Raw genomic sequence first — 17533 nt, forward strand, 5'->3', positions numbered from 1 at the left:
GAAGAGACATGAAGAAGAGGGGACACATGTTGATGTAGAAGAGACATGAAGAAGAGGGGACACATGTTGATGTAGAAGAGACATGAAGAAGAGGGGACACATGTTGATGTAGAAGAGACATGAAGAAGAGGGGACACATGTTGATGTAGAAGAGACATGAAGAAGAGGGGACACATGTTGATGTAGAAGAGACATGAAGAAGAGGGGACACATGTTGATGTAGAAGAGACATGAAGAAGAGGGGACACATGTTGATGTAGAAGAGACGTGAAGAAGAGGGGACACATGTTGATGTAGAAGAGACGTGAAGAAGAGGGGACACATGTTGATGTAGAAGAGACGTGAAGAAGAGGGGACACATGTTGATGTAGAAGAGACGTGAAGAAGAGGGGACACATGTTGATGTAGAAGAGACATGAAGAAGAGGGGACACATGTTGATGTAGAAGAGACATGAAGAAGAGGGGACACATGTTGATGTAGAAGAGACATGAAGAAGAGGGGACACATGTTGATGTAGAAGAGACATGGAGAAGAGGGGACACATGTTGATGTAGAAGAGACATGAAGAAGAGGGGACACATGTTGATGTAGAAGAGACGTGAAGAAGAGGGGACACATGTTAATGTAGAAGAGACATGGAGAAGAGGGGACACATGTTGATGTAGAAGAGACATGAAGAAGAGGGGACACATGTTGATGTAGAAGAGACATGAAGAAGAGGGGACACATGTTGATGAAGAAGAGACATGAAGAAGAGGGGACACATGTTGATGTAGAAGAGACATGGAGAAGAGGGGACACATGTTGATGTAGAAGAGACATGAAGAAGAGGGGGACCACATGTTGATGTAGAAGAGACATGAAGAAGAGGGGACACATGTTGATGTAGAAGAGACATGAAGAAGAGGGGACACATGTTGATGTAGAAGAGACATGAAGAAGAGGGGACACATGTTGATGTAGAAGAGACATGGAGAAGAGGGGACACATGTTGATGTAGAAGAGACGTGAAGAAGAGGGGACACATGTTGATGTAGAAGAGACGTGAAGAAGAGGGGACACATGTTGATGTAGAAGAGACGTGAAGAAGAGGGGACACATGTTAATGTAGAAGAGACATGGAGAAGAGGGGACACATGTTGATGTAGAAGAGACATGAAGAAGAGGGGACACATGTTGATGTTAGAAGAGACATGAAGAAGAGGGGACACATGTTGATGTAGAAGAGACATGAAGAAGAGGGGACACATGTTGATGTAGAAGAGACATGAAGAAGAGGGGACACATGTTGATGTAGAAGAGACATGAGAAGAGGGGACACATGTTGATGTAGAAGAGACATGGAGAAGAGGGGACACATGTTGATGTAGAAGAGACATGAAGAAGAGGGGACACATGTTGATGTAGAAGAGACATGAAGAAGAGGGGGACACATGTTGATGTAGAAGAGACATGAAGAAGAGGGGACACATGTTGATGTAGAAGAGACATGAAGAAGAGGGGACACATGTTGATTTAGAAGAGACATGAAGAAGAGGGGACACATGTTGATGTAGAAGAGACATGAAGAAGAGGGGGACACATGTTGATTTAGAAGAGACATGAAGAAGAGGGGACACATGTTGATGTAGAAGAGACATGAAGAAGAGGGGACACATGTTGATGAAGAAGAGACATGAAGAAGAGGGGGACACATGTTGATGTAGAAGAGACATGAAGAAGAGGGGACACATGTTGATGTAGAAGAGACATGAAGAAGAGGGGACACATGTTGATGTAGAAGAGACATGAAGAAGAGGGGACACATGTTGATGTAGAAGAGACATGAAGAAGAGGGGACACATGTTGATGTAGAAGAGACATGGAGAAGAGGGGACACATGTTGATGTAGAGGAGACATGAAGAAGAGGGGACACATGTTGATGTAGAAGAGACATGGAGAAGAGGGGACACATGTTGATGTAGAAGAGACATGAAGAAGAGGGGACACATGTTGATGTAGAAGAGACATGAAGAAGAGGGGACACATGTTGATGTAGAAGAGACATGGAGAAGAGGGGACACATGTTGATGTAGAAGAGACATGAAGAAGAGGGGACACATGTTGATGTAGAAGAGACATGAAGAAGAGGGGACACATGTTGATGTAGAAGAGACATGAAGAAGAGGGGACACATGTTGATGTAGAAGAGACATGGAGAAGAGGGGACACATGTTGATGTAGAAGAGACATGAAGAAGAGGGGACACATGTTGATTTAGAAGAGACATGAAGAAGAGGGGACACATGTTGATGTAGAAGAGACGTGAAGAAGAGGGGACACATGTTGATGTAGAAGAGACATGAGGATTTTGCATAATAGGTGACCTTTAAGAACAACACTTTTTAAAAGGAGGGTTAGAGAGCAAACCATCCATTGACTCTTTGTTGGTGTCTTAGTGCAGCTCACCTCTGCTCGCTGCTCGTAGACCTCGGGCCAGTTAGGCTCCAGGGTGATGACTCTGTTGAGCTCGAACAACGCCAGGTCAGCATTCTTTATGTCCTGGCGTGGAGAGGAAGGAGAGGCGGTCACATTTTGTTGACATAAACCTTTATATATAGTGAACAAAACCAGGAGCACCGCCACAAACAACTAAGAAAGCTTAAAAAGTGCTGTCCAGTGTTTTTTCTGGAGGGCAGTTTCTCCTAGCCACAGATTTCATTTGTATTCATTGAATGACACACCGAGTCATCCTGCACATGCCTGAGAGTGCTGCAGTCATCAAAATGCATGATGCAAAAAGAAAACCTACAGACAACAAACACCGTCTCTAAATTATATATCAACTAAGGTTCTTTTTTTATCGGCAGACTCCCAATTTATTGCAAATAAAGGAACTCCATTTCTAAAGAAAACAGAAAAGGAACTATTTAGCTTGTTCTGCAGGTATGAGTCGTCTGCTGTGAATAATCTGAAGACCTCGCTGACAGCTACAACAAGTAGTATTATAAGTGTTTCTCATAAATAACCACATTTTTCCATCCGTATCATTGAGGATATAATCACTTCATATCCTAATGAGGCCACAAAGTATACCGTTGATGCTATCTGGGGGTTTTAAAGTCAAAGTAAACTATATGTCTTTTGCACATTTCAAAGCCAGGTTGCATTACATGTGCACAGAAAGTTCAGATCACTAAAATACAAGAATCGTTTTGTGGATTTCCCAAACACAATCGTCAACCACTCACCTGTAAGCTTTTCTTCCCGTAAGCTATCCCCCTCCCATAGATGGCACTGACCAACTCGGGGTCACCCTTAAATCAAAAACATATTGTCAAATGCAACAGAAAGAAAGGAACTCTAGGTTTGAAAGGATTCACGGGGGTTGACAAAATAGCAAAAGTGCGGCAAAATGAAAACACACCTGTAATAAGAGTGAGAAGTGTTTGATGGCTTCATCATAAAGACCGTTGCCTATCAGAACGTAGCCTATCGCTGCAATGACAGAACAAAGGATGATGAATAACCAGGAGAACATGGCGAGAGATAGGTTTTGTATTTAGAACATCAAGCAAACTTACCAAGTTCTTCGTTTGTGTTGTGGTTATCTACGGGGAAGGGGATTTTTTTCTGTTCTATAAACAACTTGGCTTGATTCTGTGAGGTGGAGACGAGAACAAAAAACATGTAGGGGTTAAAAAAAGAAAGACATTTATTAAGATGGCACGCTAAACTAAAAAACAGTAGCTTCCTGTGTGAAGCCAAGCCAACGACAGATCCACTAACTGTGGAAGAAACTCAGATTAACAAGATGGTTATCAGAGGGGCTATATCTAAAAACACGCTTCCTGTTCCTTTGAATTCTTTAGAAACAAGTACAGAACACGTTTAAATTAAAACCTTTGTCAAGAACATTTAGGTGACTTAAAAGGGGTGTCAATAAGCTTTCTCAAGGCAAGCCAAGTTCCACTATAAAACACATTTTAAAGAAGGTTACTCAAAGTGGAAAAACATTAAAAGCACAAAGATGAAGTGCAACAAGATCAAGGTTATTCTTAGAATTCAAGCCCATTGCTGAGGACGGCGACTGCAGCCGTTCCTGTGGAGCAATACCTATTCTGTGTATTGCTTAAAAAGGCTGTTTTGTCATCCTCCCTCTCACAGTGCCACGTCGTGTCACCGTGCCATCCCTAATGCAGAATGGCAGCATGACATACACCATTTCAGCATGCAAATAGACAGCATGCAAATGTCGCTGTAGGCAGCATTTCGGGTTTTCAAAACGGCGGCAAGAAAACCGACATCATCGGATAGAGTCACGGTCATCAGAATGTGAACTCAGGTTGTGGCAGAAAGCAGCAGGTTGTGTTTCTCCTCTTTCTAACTTATCAGGCAGACATCTTCTTGATTGTTAAGGCGCCAACATTTCAGGTGTTTCTCACTTTTGGGAATGAACACTAGCTCAAGTATTTCACCTCTAGAGGAAGGGTGCGGTGTTGGCATCATTTGTTGGGTGTGGTTAGAAGTGCAACAGATGTGGTACTTTGGTATACACGCAGCAAGGTTGTTGTTTCCCCTCAGAATTCAAAGAGATTCTGTCATTCATCTTGTGATCAAAGTGTAAAAGCATTACAAAAAACAATGCGTATCAAACTGAAACATGAGCATAGTGTAATAGTTCATTCATAAATAAGAGGATATCAATCAATAATACGCAGGTCAGGTTTCTTCCTTGATACACAAATGAAAGACGGGAGAGCTTGTAACAGACATGTAGCACATAGTGCAGAGTTGATGTGCTACAATAGAACAAAGCTGAATATGCTCGACTCAAAAACCTACATTTCTCTCCCTGAAGCAAACGGGCAAAGACAAATCATCAGATTGAGGCGTGTGTGTGTGTGTGTGTGTGTGTGTGTGTGCGTGTGTGTGTGTGTGTGTGTGTGTGTGTGTTCTAGCATTACTATACTTGTGGGGACCTAAATATGTTTACACAGTCACGTGTGGGGACTCGCCTCCCTTATGGGGACAAATTGGAGGTCCCCATAAGGGGAATCATTCATTTTAGGGTGAAGACTTGGTTATGTTTAGGGTTAGGGTTATGTTTAGGGTTAGGGTTAGGCATGTGTTAGTTATGGTTAAGGTTAGGATAAGTCTCCAGGAAATGCATGTAAGTCAATGTAATGTCCCCTGAAGTGATGTATACATGGTGTGTGTGTGTGTGCGTGTGTGCGTGTGTGCGTGTGTGCGTGTGTGCGATCTCACCAGGATCTTCTCTGCGTTAAGGGAGAAGACTGACTCGCAGGGCGGGTTGCTTCCCTCCTCACAGTCTGGGTCTTCCAACTGTAAAATAGAGGACTCTGAAAAGAGAAATATTCAGAGCATTTATAAAAGGGGTCAAATTACATTTAAAACATCACAACGAGGAAGTGCCACGACAACTGCCAAGCAGACCTGACCCCACTTCCAGTGGCACGTCAGCAGTGCAGTTTGAATTACTCCACAAAGCTCTTGAGAACGAAAGTAATGCACTCATAAGTTATTTATTGATTATTAATTCTAATCATGTTTTTGGAAGACGTTGTCCTCTTTTAACTGCATAGTTTAAGCTTTAAAAAATGTATATATTGATCATTCTTTAAACACACGTGCAGTTATATTAAAATATTGGGAAGTTAAAGTTGCAATTGTGGTTTAAAAAGTGAATTATTATATTGGTGTTTTAGGAAACTTCCTGCAAAACACGTGGCTTTTGCCAAATTAAGTAGGTTTGTGCATATTTGAGGTGTATTTGAGTGTGTCTGAGTTATGTTATACATGTGGGGTAAAAAATAAAATATTTAAAGCATTGAAAGAGATTTTTTTGTTATGTTTCCAATGCATTACTACAAAAAGATAACCTTTAATAATAATAATAAATAAACCAAGCAAGCGGATTGCCGAGGCGGCAGGAAAAACATTTAACAGCTCAAAATGCTTTTTTAGTGTTCTTAAATATTTTAGATTTGGTTAATAATATCTCTTCAGTCAGCACACACATGGGTTAAAGCAGACAGCCGTAATCTCAGCATAATGTCAATTTGTACAACCAGTTCACCTTTATTTCACTCCCAGACTGTACAACCTGGCCCCTCTTGGTCAAATTATCTGATACATAACTGCACCACAACTCTCCAGTATAATTCACAGTTAAATTTGCACTATATGCACTATATGCACTTTGCAGTAAGTAAAACAGTTTTTTTATTAAACTACACTGAACAAAAATATAAACGCAACACTTTTGTTTTTGCTCCCATTTTTCATGAGATGAACTCAAAGATCTAAAACCTTTTCTATATACATAAAATAACCATTTCTCTCAAATATTGTTCACAAATCTGAAAAGATCTGTGATAGTGAGCACTTCTCCTTTGCCGAGATAATCCATCCCACCTCACACGTGTGGCATATCAAGCTGCTGATTAGACAGCATGATTATTGCACAGGTGTGCCTTAGGCTGGCCATAATAAAAGGCCACTCTGAAACGTGCATTTTTGCTTTATTGGGGGGGTCCGAAAACCAGTCAGTATCTGGTGTGAGGGGTAGGGGTAGGGTTAGGGTAATGTTGTGAATCGAGTGGCCGGTGTTCGTCGTCCATAACATACGCCTGCCCATACCATAACCCCACCACCACCATGGGCCACTCGATTCACAACATTACCCTAACCCTACCCCTACCCCTCACCCCAGATACAAAAGTGTTGCGTTTATATTTTTGTTCAGTGTATATAGCTGGGGGCTATAGCAGAATCCACCACAAGCTTATTGCCTTCACAAAAATGTTTAATTAATGCTCTGATAAATATGAGATTTTTCTGTAGAGCAAGTCAACACCAAAATAATGTATTTTCTGAATGGAGTTTGGTGTTGACCTTTTAGGGTAAGCCAACAACAATGCAGTTTGTGAATGAGTTGTAGGTTCCCTTAATTTACTGTTCTGTACACATTCATGTACACTGTCATTTATCACCATTTCAAATCCCATTTAACCTCTACGGTGGTAAGAGCCATAGCTTATCTCAGTTATCTCACCGCTTGTTGTTATTAGCTCATCTGTTAGCTTACAAACGTTTAGGCTACTTCCACAGTGACAGTTGAAACAGAGGTAGGACGTGGCAAAGTAACAGCCGAAAAAGGGAGACTTTATTACCGCAGTCAGCCGCGTACTCTTCCCACTCGGACAGCGAGCTGCATCCCTGCTTGTGGAGCTCATTGTTGAACAGGGTGAGAGTGGAGAAATATTCAGAGGAGAGGATTTCTCGGCTCAGGTAGAGCAGAGAGAGCGCTGCTACCACAACAGCCCGGCTGGCAGGGGCCATGTTGTGCTACATGTGTGACGCGTTGAGAGCGGAAGCTGCGGCAGTTGGTTCCGAAACAGAGGGACACGCCCCCCTCACGCGCGAGAGAAGAAGAAGACTGCAGACGGAGATTGTGATTAAACTACATTTCCCAGCATACTCTGCGGCTGTCAAACCGGTCCAGTGTAAAGCGGTCAAGCAAGCCGGACAAAACGAACACACTTTCAGAATAAAATAAAATTGCGATACTTTTTATTTGTATGGCTCCACATTTTTCCAGATTTTCTTTGTTTTTTTTCTTTGTTTTTTTATTCAAGAACATATTTGAACATCATATATTTTGTATCTAAAAAAGTTCCTATCAGGGGAAGACATATAAAGTGATACAACTTTTTTTATATTAAAATAAATAAATAAAATAATGTACACATATGTATAATAACTACAATTAATTGGGGGAGAATATAAAATGATTAACTTTTAATTATTGATTAAATAGCTAATTACAATCTGTGCTTTTATTTTGAAGGCGGAGCTGTTTGGAACCATCGTACTTCCGCTTTGATTGAACAACATGCTAGCTGTGCTGTGTTGTAAAGTTATCAGTTTACAGGTTGAAGAATGGGGAAAGATGGCTTTAGATGTGTTGAATGTAACGAAAAAGCACCAGAGTTACACCGGGATTACAGCAACGGGATCCTGAAGATAACAATATGTGTACGTTAGTTTTTATCTTCCTAAATTAGAGGGGTTTGGTCACTGTTTATGAATGAAGATGCTACATGCTATAAGATGATACAGCTAACATAGATCTCATAGACATGTTTGATTCCTAACTTTTGACACAAATGCTTAATATTATCGTGTTATTCCAAAACAGCAACATTTTAATACAAATTGTGTGTGTGTTTCCAGGAGTCGTGTCAGAAGCCAGTGGACAAATACATTGAATATGACCCAGTTATCATCCTGATTGATGCCATTTTGTGCAAGACGCAGGCTTTTAGACACATTTTGTTCAACACGAGCCTGAATGTAAGTCTAATTTCCTTTCACATGGTCACAAACAATAATATATAAAAAATAAACTACTCTACTATGTATCAACAGTTTGTAGATTTGTGCATGCTCTGTGTTCACAACAGGACTCTTAAGTGACACAGAGCTTATTGAAAGTAGTGTTCACTTACAGGAAAACAGTATATAGTATTTTTTGTTGTTTTGTATGTACTGTGTCCTGATATTTGTCTATGTTGATGTTATACATGGAGCTGCTGTGATGCAAGTCAAATTTCAGACTTGATCTGACCATTAAAATAATATCGTATCGTATATATTGCATTCTCTCCATGCATTGTTTTATTGTTTTGTTTTGGAAGGTTTTGCAGTCATTTTACTTTCAGTATTTCAATGTTGCTGTTCATTTTGACATACTTTTACCTCTGTGTGCAGGACTCTTACTTGTAACGGAGTATTTTATATAGAGTGGAAATGTAGGAAATTCAATTAGTACTTTTACTTTATTAAAGGATCTGAATACTTCACCACTGGTGTTCAGGTACTTCAAGTGTGTGTGTACTCTCCTCCAGATCCAGTGGAAGTTGTGTGTGTTCTGCCTGCTGTGTGAGGCGTACCTCAGGTGGTCTCTGCTGCACGGCACCGAGCAGAGCAGCGACCCCGCAGACATCATCCGGTACACCAAGGAGTGGGAGTTCTACGGCATGTTCGGATTGGCCGCCCTCGGTGAGAACCAGAGCTTTATACACACCTGTTGCTCTGTTACTGGCAGAGAAGGCAAAAGTACACACATCCTTTACTCAAGTAGAAGTACAGATACTATAAGATAAGTTTGAAAATACTCTGGTAAAAGTAGAACTACTGACTAAACTTCTTTACTCAAGTAAAAGTAAAGAAGTGTGGGCTTCGACATGTACTTAAGTAAAAAGTACCCATAACCTTGTGTCCTTGGGCAAGACACTTCACCCTAATTTGCTGTATTCACTGTTACTTGTCTGATATGTGTAATATGTCATGTAAAGCACTTTGAGCATTCGGAAAAGTGAATTAGAAAGTACAGGTATTTGTGTTAAAAATGTAAGAAGTAAAAGTAAAAAGTCGTCAGAATAAAGTAAAGTACTGATACCAGAAAAAATGTACTTAAGTACAGTAACGAAGTATGTGTACTCCACTGCTTCCCACCTCTGGTTACTGGCTTTGTTTACCTGGGAGTATGACTGCATTTACACTATATTTTGATTAGTCTCGAGGTTTTAATATAACTGTCATTTAGTCTGAAAATGTTTTAAAATACTAAAGCCCTTCACAATTTCCCAGAGCCCTAAGTGTTAAATGACTTGTTTTTGCCAAGCGACAGTCCAAGTCTACGATTTATTTTTTACTAAAAAAAATCAGCACATTTTCCCGTTTGAGATGCTGGGAGCACAGAATGATTGACATGTTGCTTAATGAATAACTGAATCACTCTGAAACATTTAGTTGATTCATTTTCTGTCAGTCAACACTTCATGTCAGCACTACCCTGGAGTTGAGAGCTGTATAAGATACAGAATATATATCTGCTAAATGTTTCTCTTCTTGGTATGACATGTCAAACGCACCTCTTTGCACTGGCTTTCAATACTAGTTGATAACATTTTTACATTTCTATATGTTTCTAGTTATTGTGATTTTTTGAATGATTATTTTATTATTTTACTCCCATTGTGTTATTTTATATTATATTTATTCCCTGTACATCACTTTGGTCAATTTAGGTTGTTTTAAATGTACTATATAAATAAATAAACATTGAGATGGAGAAACATATTGAATCAGGCTAAATCTTGCTGGTAAAACACTCCCATCAACGCCTTTTGCACAAAGGTATCATTAAATGCATGTATCTGTGTGTGTTGTGTGTGTAGAGCTGTCAGCGTTCTGCGTTGCCGTGCTGTTGTTCCTCATGGTGGTGGTGGGGGGTCTGCAGGGCGCGACCCTCGACCTCCGCCTGCTGCTCCGGGCTCTGCTGCTCTCCTGCTACGGGAAGGTCCTCCTCATCCCCGCCGTCATCTGGGAGCACGACCACTCCCCGCTCTGCCTGGGCCTCATCAAGATGTTCGTGCTCACCTCCAACTCGCAGGCTATCAGAGGTATAAGAACGTGTGTGTGTGTCCTAGCATTACTATACTTGTGGGGACCTAAATCTGTTTACACAGTCACGTGTGGGGACTCGCCTCCCTTATGGGGACAAAATGGAGGTTTGCATGAGGGGAATCATTAATTTTAGGGTGAAGACTTGGTTAGGATTAGGGTTAGGGTAAGGGTTAGGGTTAGGCATGTGTTGCTTAGGGTTAAGGTTAGGATAAGTCTCCAGGAAATGCATGTAAGTCAATGTAATGTCCCCTGAAGTGGTGTGTGTGTGTGTGTGTGTGTGTGTGTGTGTGTGTGTGTGTGTGTGTGTGTGTGTGTGTGTGTGTGTGTGTGTGTGTGTGTGTGTGTGTGTGTGTGTGTGTGTGTGTGTGTGTGTGTGTGTGTGTGTGTGTGTGTGTGTGTGTGTGTGTGTGTGTGTGTGTGTTGTGTGTGTGTGTGTGTGTGTGTGTGTGTGTGTGTGTGTGTGTGTGTGTGTGTGTGTGTGTGTGTGTGTGTAGTTGGTGTGGATCAGAGAGTTGAACATATACATTTTAGGAAGTCAGCGGCAGCATCTGTTTCTACAAAGAATGTTTCCTTTACTCTGGATAATCTAGAGTCTCACTGTGAATACTGTAGGTGTCTTTGTTTGAATATGATCTTTAAACAAATCTGAAATAGGAGCTTTTAAAATAATATGAGTAATACCTTTTATACCATTTTAGTATGTAGTACCAATATAAAACTTAAACTTATGATATATAAGTGGTCATCCATAGATGTGTTTCCCTGTGCCCTCCTAACATAGGGTGTTAGCAAAACCAGATTTTGAGGTTATAGTGGAATCACATAATTTAAGGGATGGATACGATGCTGATCAAAATAAAACGGCATTATTATAGAAATTAGAAGTCATTTTGTATCTGATTAATAACATTTTCTAATATTTGAACCTTATAGTTCAGGGGTATCGCTCTTCAAAAACATTTTAGAGCACCAGCAGGTGGCAACTACCTCCAACTTTGTGTGAAACATCCCCCTGCTCCTGGTGCTTCTCACAAAGACCTCCAGACAGAATCTAATTTCTCTCTCGCCTCTATTCTTTTCGCAGTGATCCTGAACAGCAGCAGGCGTCTCTCTCTGTTGGCCGTGTGTGTCGGCCTGCTGTCAGAGACCTGCGTGGCTCAGGCCTCTGAGAAGCTTCTGTGGAGCGCCCAGGACATTTTGACTTTTGATTGAACGTCCTCAGACTGAGAGAACTGTCAGTTATCTCAGGGATGGACAAGTGATGCCAAACTGTGCCAGGGAACCCACTACACAGAAAGGTGTTTGCTGCTCATATCCAGTTCTCAATCTGAGACAGAGACCAGCAGAAGAGACATTATAATGACTTTTATTCTGTACTCTTTACAGAGATATGATACATCTTCATTTTGGAGAGATATTTAGGAGGTGACGTTGTTTTTTTATCGTGGTTTTAAAGTGGATAATGTGCTTAAGATTCCTGTCATATTTGAATAATGTGACAATAAGTACTTCTCTGTTCGGACAGGACTGTGACTACACTCTTCACATTCTTTGGCTCATTGGGGAAATGCTTCGCTTAACAAACACACTCACACACACACACACGGTACATTGTGAGAATAAATGGGGATAATTAATAAATAAAGAATCCAGGATTTACTTTCCCTTTATTTATTCCCATTATATATTACAATGCTGAAAGCTTATATAGCCCATACTGTATATAGGAGGGACAGTGACAGCTCATGTAAACGTTTGGGTTTGACTAGATGTGGATTTTGCATTAGTATTAATCAATTACATCTCAGAAGAGAACGAAAAATGCCATAGAAAGCGCAAAGTGATGGCTTCAATTTGCTTTTTTGTCTGACCAACAGTCAAAATACTAGGGGTGGGAATCACCAGGCTCCCCACGATCTGATACTATCGCGATACTTAAGCCACGATACGAGAGTATTGCGATTATTCTACGATATGCTAAGTATTGCGATACGATATATTGAGATATTATAAATCACAAACCCTGGTTAAAAAATGTATTTGCAATATGAATAGTTTATCTAAATAACCCAATTTGTGTTCTTTGAACCTGAAAAGGAGATGACATTGTTTTTGTTACTTTCATTGCAATTGTATACATGTCTTAACGTAACTTCCTGTTTTATATACGACCATCTTTCGGAGGGATATGCTACACTTTATATAAAAAATAAATAAAGTTTATATAATAAAATATCATTATTTGGCATCCGTGAATCGATACAATATCGCCACGCAAAGTATCGCGATAATATGCTGTATCGATTATTTCCCCCACCCCTACAAAACACCCTAGAATATGTATTTTATTACGTTTGTAGCGGCCAAAATCCTATAGAACTAAAACAGCCACGGAAGCACTAGTTAGCGGATCTTACGCAGGGCAATAATTATCCAAGTCCAGACAAGAACCTCCATTTGTGCATTTTATTCCAATAACAAAATACAATGAACAGGTTTCCTATATCTCTTTCCTGAAGCCGTTCCTATGGCTTTCCCTTGTGTGGCTTGAAACACCCTGGTAAAACACCGTTTCCCTACTAGTGCTCTGGCTCCCACCACCACCTGTCTCCAATATATACAATTACACCAGGTGCTCTAATCACCCAGTGCCCAAACATGCCTTCAAAATAAAAGCATAGAAACTACTTTAACTTATGACGCTAACTAAGAATACATTTACAATAAACAGCAAGAGAATACATGTTAAACTATTAAATAATATAAAGAGATAGCTCCAACAATGTTGATAAGGTAATTATCTTCACAAGCCTTATTAGGTGAGATGAGATTCAAATGTATTGTTATTGCACATAGTACAACTAAATGCAGTCTGCATTCAACCATAAAGTGCAAAGAGTAAATAAAGTGCTGATGAGGTTACAGTAATACATATTGTTGTGATGAATGTACACAAAGCAGCGTAAGGTCCCTGAGTGTGAGGCGCTGTAGGTTGATGTGGGTAAATCTACACTTACTTTCCCTGGTGTGTGTAAACAAAGTGAATCCGTAAAACAAACATCCAGAGCAGACTGAGTGTCTGTGGAATGATGGGAATTCATCAACTGCACTTTCCTACAGTATGAAGAGTGAACCGGCCCCCAGGAGTCTTTGCAGGAGTCGAGTTGTTATGAGGCTGGATTCTCTCTGAACAAAACCATCTGCTGACAGACCCATGAGATCTCATCATATTCTCTCAAAGATAATGTGATGGACATTCAACGTTTTAAGGGCTATAGTAAGCATCCATTCAACATCATATGTATCTAAATATCGATTACAAGTGTTTCTGTTTTTACTTCTTCACATTGTTGTCTTGTCCTCCATATCCTTTCTCTGGTGTTTAGTCAAAGAGATAAGAAGATATTTCTTTCTTCTGCGTTTCACTCCTTCTGCCAATAGGTTCCCTCCTGCTGTTGATATATTATATTGAAGCAACACTATCAAAATGTACCCCATTTATAAGAAGTGGACAAAGAAGTACACTGTAAAGCCAGTTGCCAATGTTCTCTATGATGATGTTAAGAGCAGATGTGTGTATTCCTCAAAAATAGTGATACATTGAATATAAAACTACATTTTTGCCACTTTAAATTGAATATTATACTTGAAGCTGCCTCCTGAATATTTCTTGTTGCACTACACTCCTATGTTCTGAGTCATATTCAATGTGAAGCTTATTTCCTTAACTTCCTGAATATCTGTGTCTCTCTGTCATTGACAAGCCCTGAAGTTTGGCAGGGATTTATATCTTGTGATAGATTATGTAAATTAACTTGAAGAGCCAGTTTGCCACGAGACACTGCAGAGAAATGTTGCAGGATATGCTGTTGACATAAAAGTATGACAGGACGACATAAATACATGGAATTGTGATTTGTTTTGGCGCATTCGTGTACGTATGTGGGTGCTGCGTCTGCACGTGGATGCATGTTACTACAGGCGTGTGAATAGTTGAGGAGAAAGCACACACACTGAAGAATGTGTTGTAAGCTGTCCTCACTGTGCTCCAGTCTCTGCAGAAACACAAAGTCGGCATTGTTTTCAGATTAACACAGAAATGTAACAATCGTACTCTGCAGGAGATACACTGGTGTGTTCATGGAGCCACACAGCAGAGTGATTGTAGGAAAAGTAGTCCAGTTTGTACTCATTTTTTTCAATGGGGGTTGTAACATGACATACACCTATTATGAAAGCTGTGCAAATCGCTAAATGAAAGGTTAAGTGCTTTATAAATGCAGTTAATGCTTATGGTAGACACTTGTCTGAGTCCTATGGGCAGGGACATCATAGGCGATACCGGATGTCTGCTAAACTTGTTGACCGAGATTTGTTGTAAACAAACCCTGAGGGAGTTTCTAAATGTGGAAGTGTGGCTCAATTAGTGTGGCATGCAGTGGTTAAATGTGACTAATCAGATTACAGCAGTCACCTCCCTGCAGTCTGCACCGGCGTTAGCCAAGGAGATAAAGCTGGGTACAGTAAATCCAACATGAAGTCAATCTACCCTCCTCGTGCATGATGCTGGTTCAAAAACCCTTGGCCTTTACCGGGGAATTATCAGATTTTTGGTGATTTATTTTGACATTAAATTCACATTGGAAGTCATGGTTGATGTACAATTTGTATCTCTTTTTCGCATTAACAAAAGAACATATTGAGAGATTTATTTAACCATGCTTTAGCTTTGAGCGTGCTCGTCAAATGCTAATAACATCAGAATGCATCTTAACAGCGTGCTGATGTTAAGCTGCTAAAATGTGCTTGTTTATTTTGTATAGCACATTTCCGGATGTATTAAAACAGTCAGAAAAGATGGGCAAGGAGAATAAAAGAGCTTAAGTCTAACAGAGATTGCAGTTTTAGTTAAAGGCAGGATGATGAATATAAAAGTCTTCAGTGTTTTTAAAAGTAGCTATAGTAAGTTACAAATTAATAGGACATCTGAGGGAAATTTGGGAAGGAATTTCTTTAAAAACCAAAGTATTAGATACACATGAATTGACCAAATGTCATGGCAATCCATCCAATTGTTGCAGACATTTGACCAAAAAAACCACAAGCTACAGCAACTAGCATAGATAACGTAAAACTGAAAAAACACTTAACATCATGACTAGTTAGTACATCATGTTTTCAAAGCTATTGCACTGCAGTTGAGGATTGAGGACTGATGGAGGAACTTTTAAATGAGCAGGAACGAGGCCTATTGGCACACTAACCAGCCGTCCTTTGTCTCTTATTCAAAGAGACAGCAGGTCTGTTGTAAACTGGCCTCACTGGGATCAACAGGCTGAAAGGAAAACACAAAGGAAGCACATTTCAACAGAAATTATCTTAGTGGGGCTTAGTGGGGAAAATACACATTCAGACAATATTTACAACACTCATCAACATAAACAAGCAACTGCCACCTTAAAGGTCACCTATTGTGCAAAATCCACTTGTTCATGTCTCTTCTACATCAACATGTGTCCCCTCTTCTTCATGTCTCTTCTACATCAACATGTGTCCCCTCTTCTTCATGTCTCTTCTACATCAACATGTGTCCCCTCTTCTTCATGTCTCTTCTACATCAACATGTGTCCCCTCTTCTTCATGTCTCTTCTACATCAACATGTGTCCCCTCTTCTTCATGTCTCTTCTACATCAACATGTGTCCCCTCTTCTTCATGTCTCTTCTACATCAACATGTGTCCCCTCTTCTTCATGTCTCTTCTACATCAACATGTGTCCCCTCTTCTTCATGTCTCTTCTACATCAACATTGGTCCCCTCTTCTTCATGTCTCTTCTAATCAACATGTGTCCCCTCTTCTTCATGTCTCTTCTAATCAACATGTGTCCCCTCTTCTTCATGTCTCTTCTACATCAACATGTGTCCCCTCTTCTTCATGTCTCTTCTACATCAACATGTGTCCCCTCTTCTTCATGTCTCTTCTTACATCAACATGTGTCCCCTCTTCTACTCAACATGTGCTCCCCTCTTCTTCATGTCCTCTTCTACATCAACATGTGTCCCTCTTCTTCCATGTCTCTTCTAACATCAACATGTGTCCCCTCTTCTCCATGTCTCTTCTACATCAACATGTGTCCCCTCTTCTCCATGTCTCTTCTACATCAACATGTGTCCCCTCTTCTTCATGTCTCTTCTACATCAACATATTTCCCCTCTTCTTCATGTCTCTTCTACATCAACATGTGTCCCCTCTTCTTCATGTCTCTTCTACATCAACATGTGTCCCCTCTTCTTCATGTCTCTTCTACATCAACATGTGTCCCCTCTTCTTCATGTCCTCTTCTACATCACATGTGTCCCCTCTTCTTCATGTCTCTTCTACATCAACATGTGTCCCCTCTTCTTCATGTCTCTTCTACATCAACATGTGTCCCCTCTTCTTCATGTCTCTTCTACATCAACATGTGTCCCCTCTTCTCATGTCTCTTCTACATCAACATGTGTCCCCTCTTCTTCATGTCTCTTCTACATCAACATGTGTCCCCTCTTCTTCATGTCTCTTCTACATCAACATGTGTCCCCTCTTCTTCATGTCTCTTCTACATCAACATGTGTCCCCTCTTCTTCATGTCTCTTCTACATCAACATGTGTCCCCTCTTCTTCATGTCTCTTCTACATCAACATGTGTCCCCTCCCCTCTTCTTCACGTCTCTTCTACATCAACATGTGTCCCCTCTTCTTCACGTCTCTTCTACATCAACATGTGTCCCCTCTTCTTCATGTCTCTTCTACATCAACATGTGTCCCCTCTTCTTCATGTCTCTTCTACGTCAACATGTGTCCCCTCTTCTTCATGTCTCTTCTTCATCAACATGTGTCCCCTCTTCTTCATGTCTCTTCTACATCAACATGTGTCCCCTCTTCTTCATGTCTCTTCTACATCAACATGTGTCCCTCTTCTTCATGTCTCTTCTACATCAACATGTGTCCCCTCTTCTTCATGTCTCTTCTACATCAACATGTGTCCCCTCTTCTTCATGTCTCTTCTACATCA

At 40.4% G+C, this 17533-nt stretch overlaps 2 protein-coding genes across 3 annotated transcripts in view; one reads left to right on the forward strand and one right to left on the reverse strand.

Moving 5' to 3' along the window:
• ttc13 (tetratricopeptide repeat domain 13) overlaps window positions 1-7400 on the reverse strand; it is a 32392-nt gene extending 24992 nt beyond the window's left edge. For both annotated transcript variants that reach the window (XM_034200185.1, XM_034200184.1), the window contains exons 1-6: window positions 7179-7400; window positions 5251-5345; window positions 3567-3642; window positions 3410-3480; window positions 3234-3299; window positions 2452-2544 (exon numbers count right to left, since the gene is read on the reverse strand). In XM_034200185.1, the coding sequence (XP_034056076.1) occupies window positions 2452-2544; window positions 3234-3299; window positions 3410-3480; window positions 3567-3642; window positions 5251-5345; window positions 7179-7347 (570 nt within the window). In that variant the 5' untranslated portion in view covers window positions 7348-7400. The remainder of the gene's footprint in view (window positions 1-2451; window positions 2545-3233; window positions 3300-3409; window positions 3481-3566; window positions 3643-5250; window positions 5346-7178) is intronic.
• Window positions 7401-7901: 501 nt separating this feature from the next.
• arv1 (ARV1 homolog, fatty acid homeostasis modulator) lies at window positions 7902-12707 on the forward strand. Its single transcript, XM_034200175.1, has 5 exons — window positions 7902-8043; window positions 8242-8361; window positions 8916-9069; window positions 10251-10475; window positions 11564-12707. Exons 1-5 carry the CDS (start codon window positions 7948-7950, stop codon window positions 11689-11691), a joined length of 723 nt encoding a protein of 240 aa, XP_034056066.1. The 5' UTR covers window positions 7902-7947; the 3' UTR covers window positions 11692-12707.
• Window positions 12708-17533: the final 4826 nt, after the last annotated feature.

This window comes from Gymnodraco acuticeps, unplaced genomic scaffold (genome assembly GCF_902827175.1).
Source record: "Gymnodraco acuticeps unplaced genomic scaffold, fGymAcu1.1, whole genome shotgun sequence".
Taxonomy (NCBI): domain Eukaryota; kingdom Metazoa; phylum Chordata; class Actinopteri; order Perciformes; family Bathydraconidae; genus Gymnodraco; species Gymnodraco acuticeps.

Excerpts from the sequence above, each read along its gene's own strand:
- arv1 (XM_034200175.1), top strand. The coding sequence starts at position 7,948 with ATGGGGAAAGATGGCTTTAGATGTGTTGAATGTAACGAAAAAGCACCA. Across the intron at positions 8,044-8,241 it reads TCCTGAAGATAACAATATGT|GAGTCGTGTCAGAAGCCAGT; the intron begins GTACGTTAGTTT and ends GTGTGTTTCCAG. Across the intron at positions 9,070-10,250 it reads GTTCGGATTGGCCGCCCTCG|AGCTGTCAGCGTTCTGCGTT; the intron begins GTGAGAACCAGA and ends TTGTGTGTGTAG.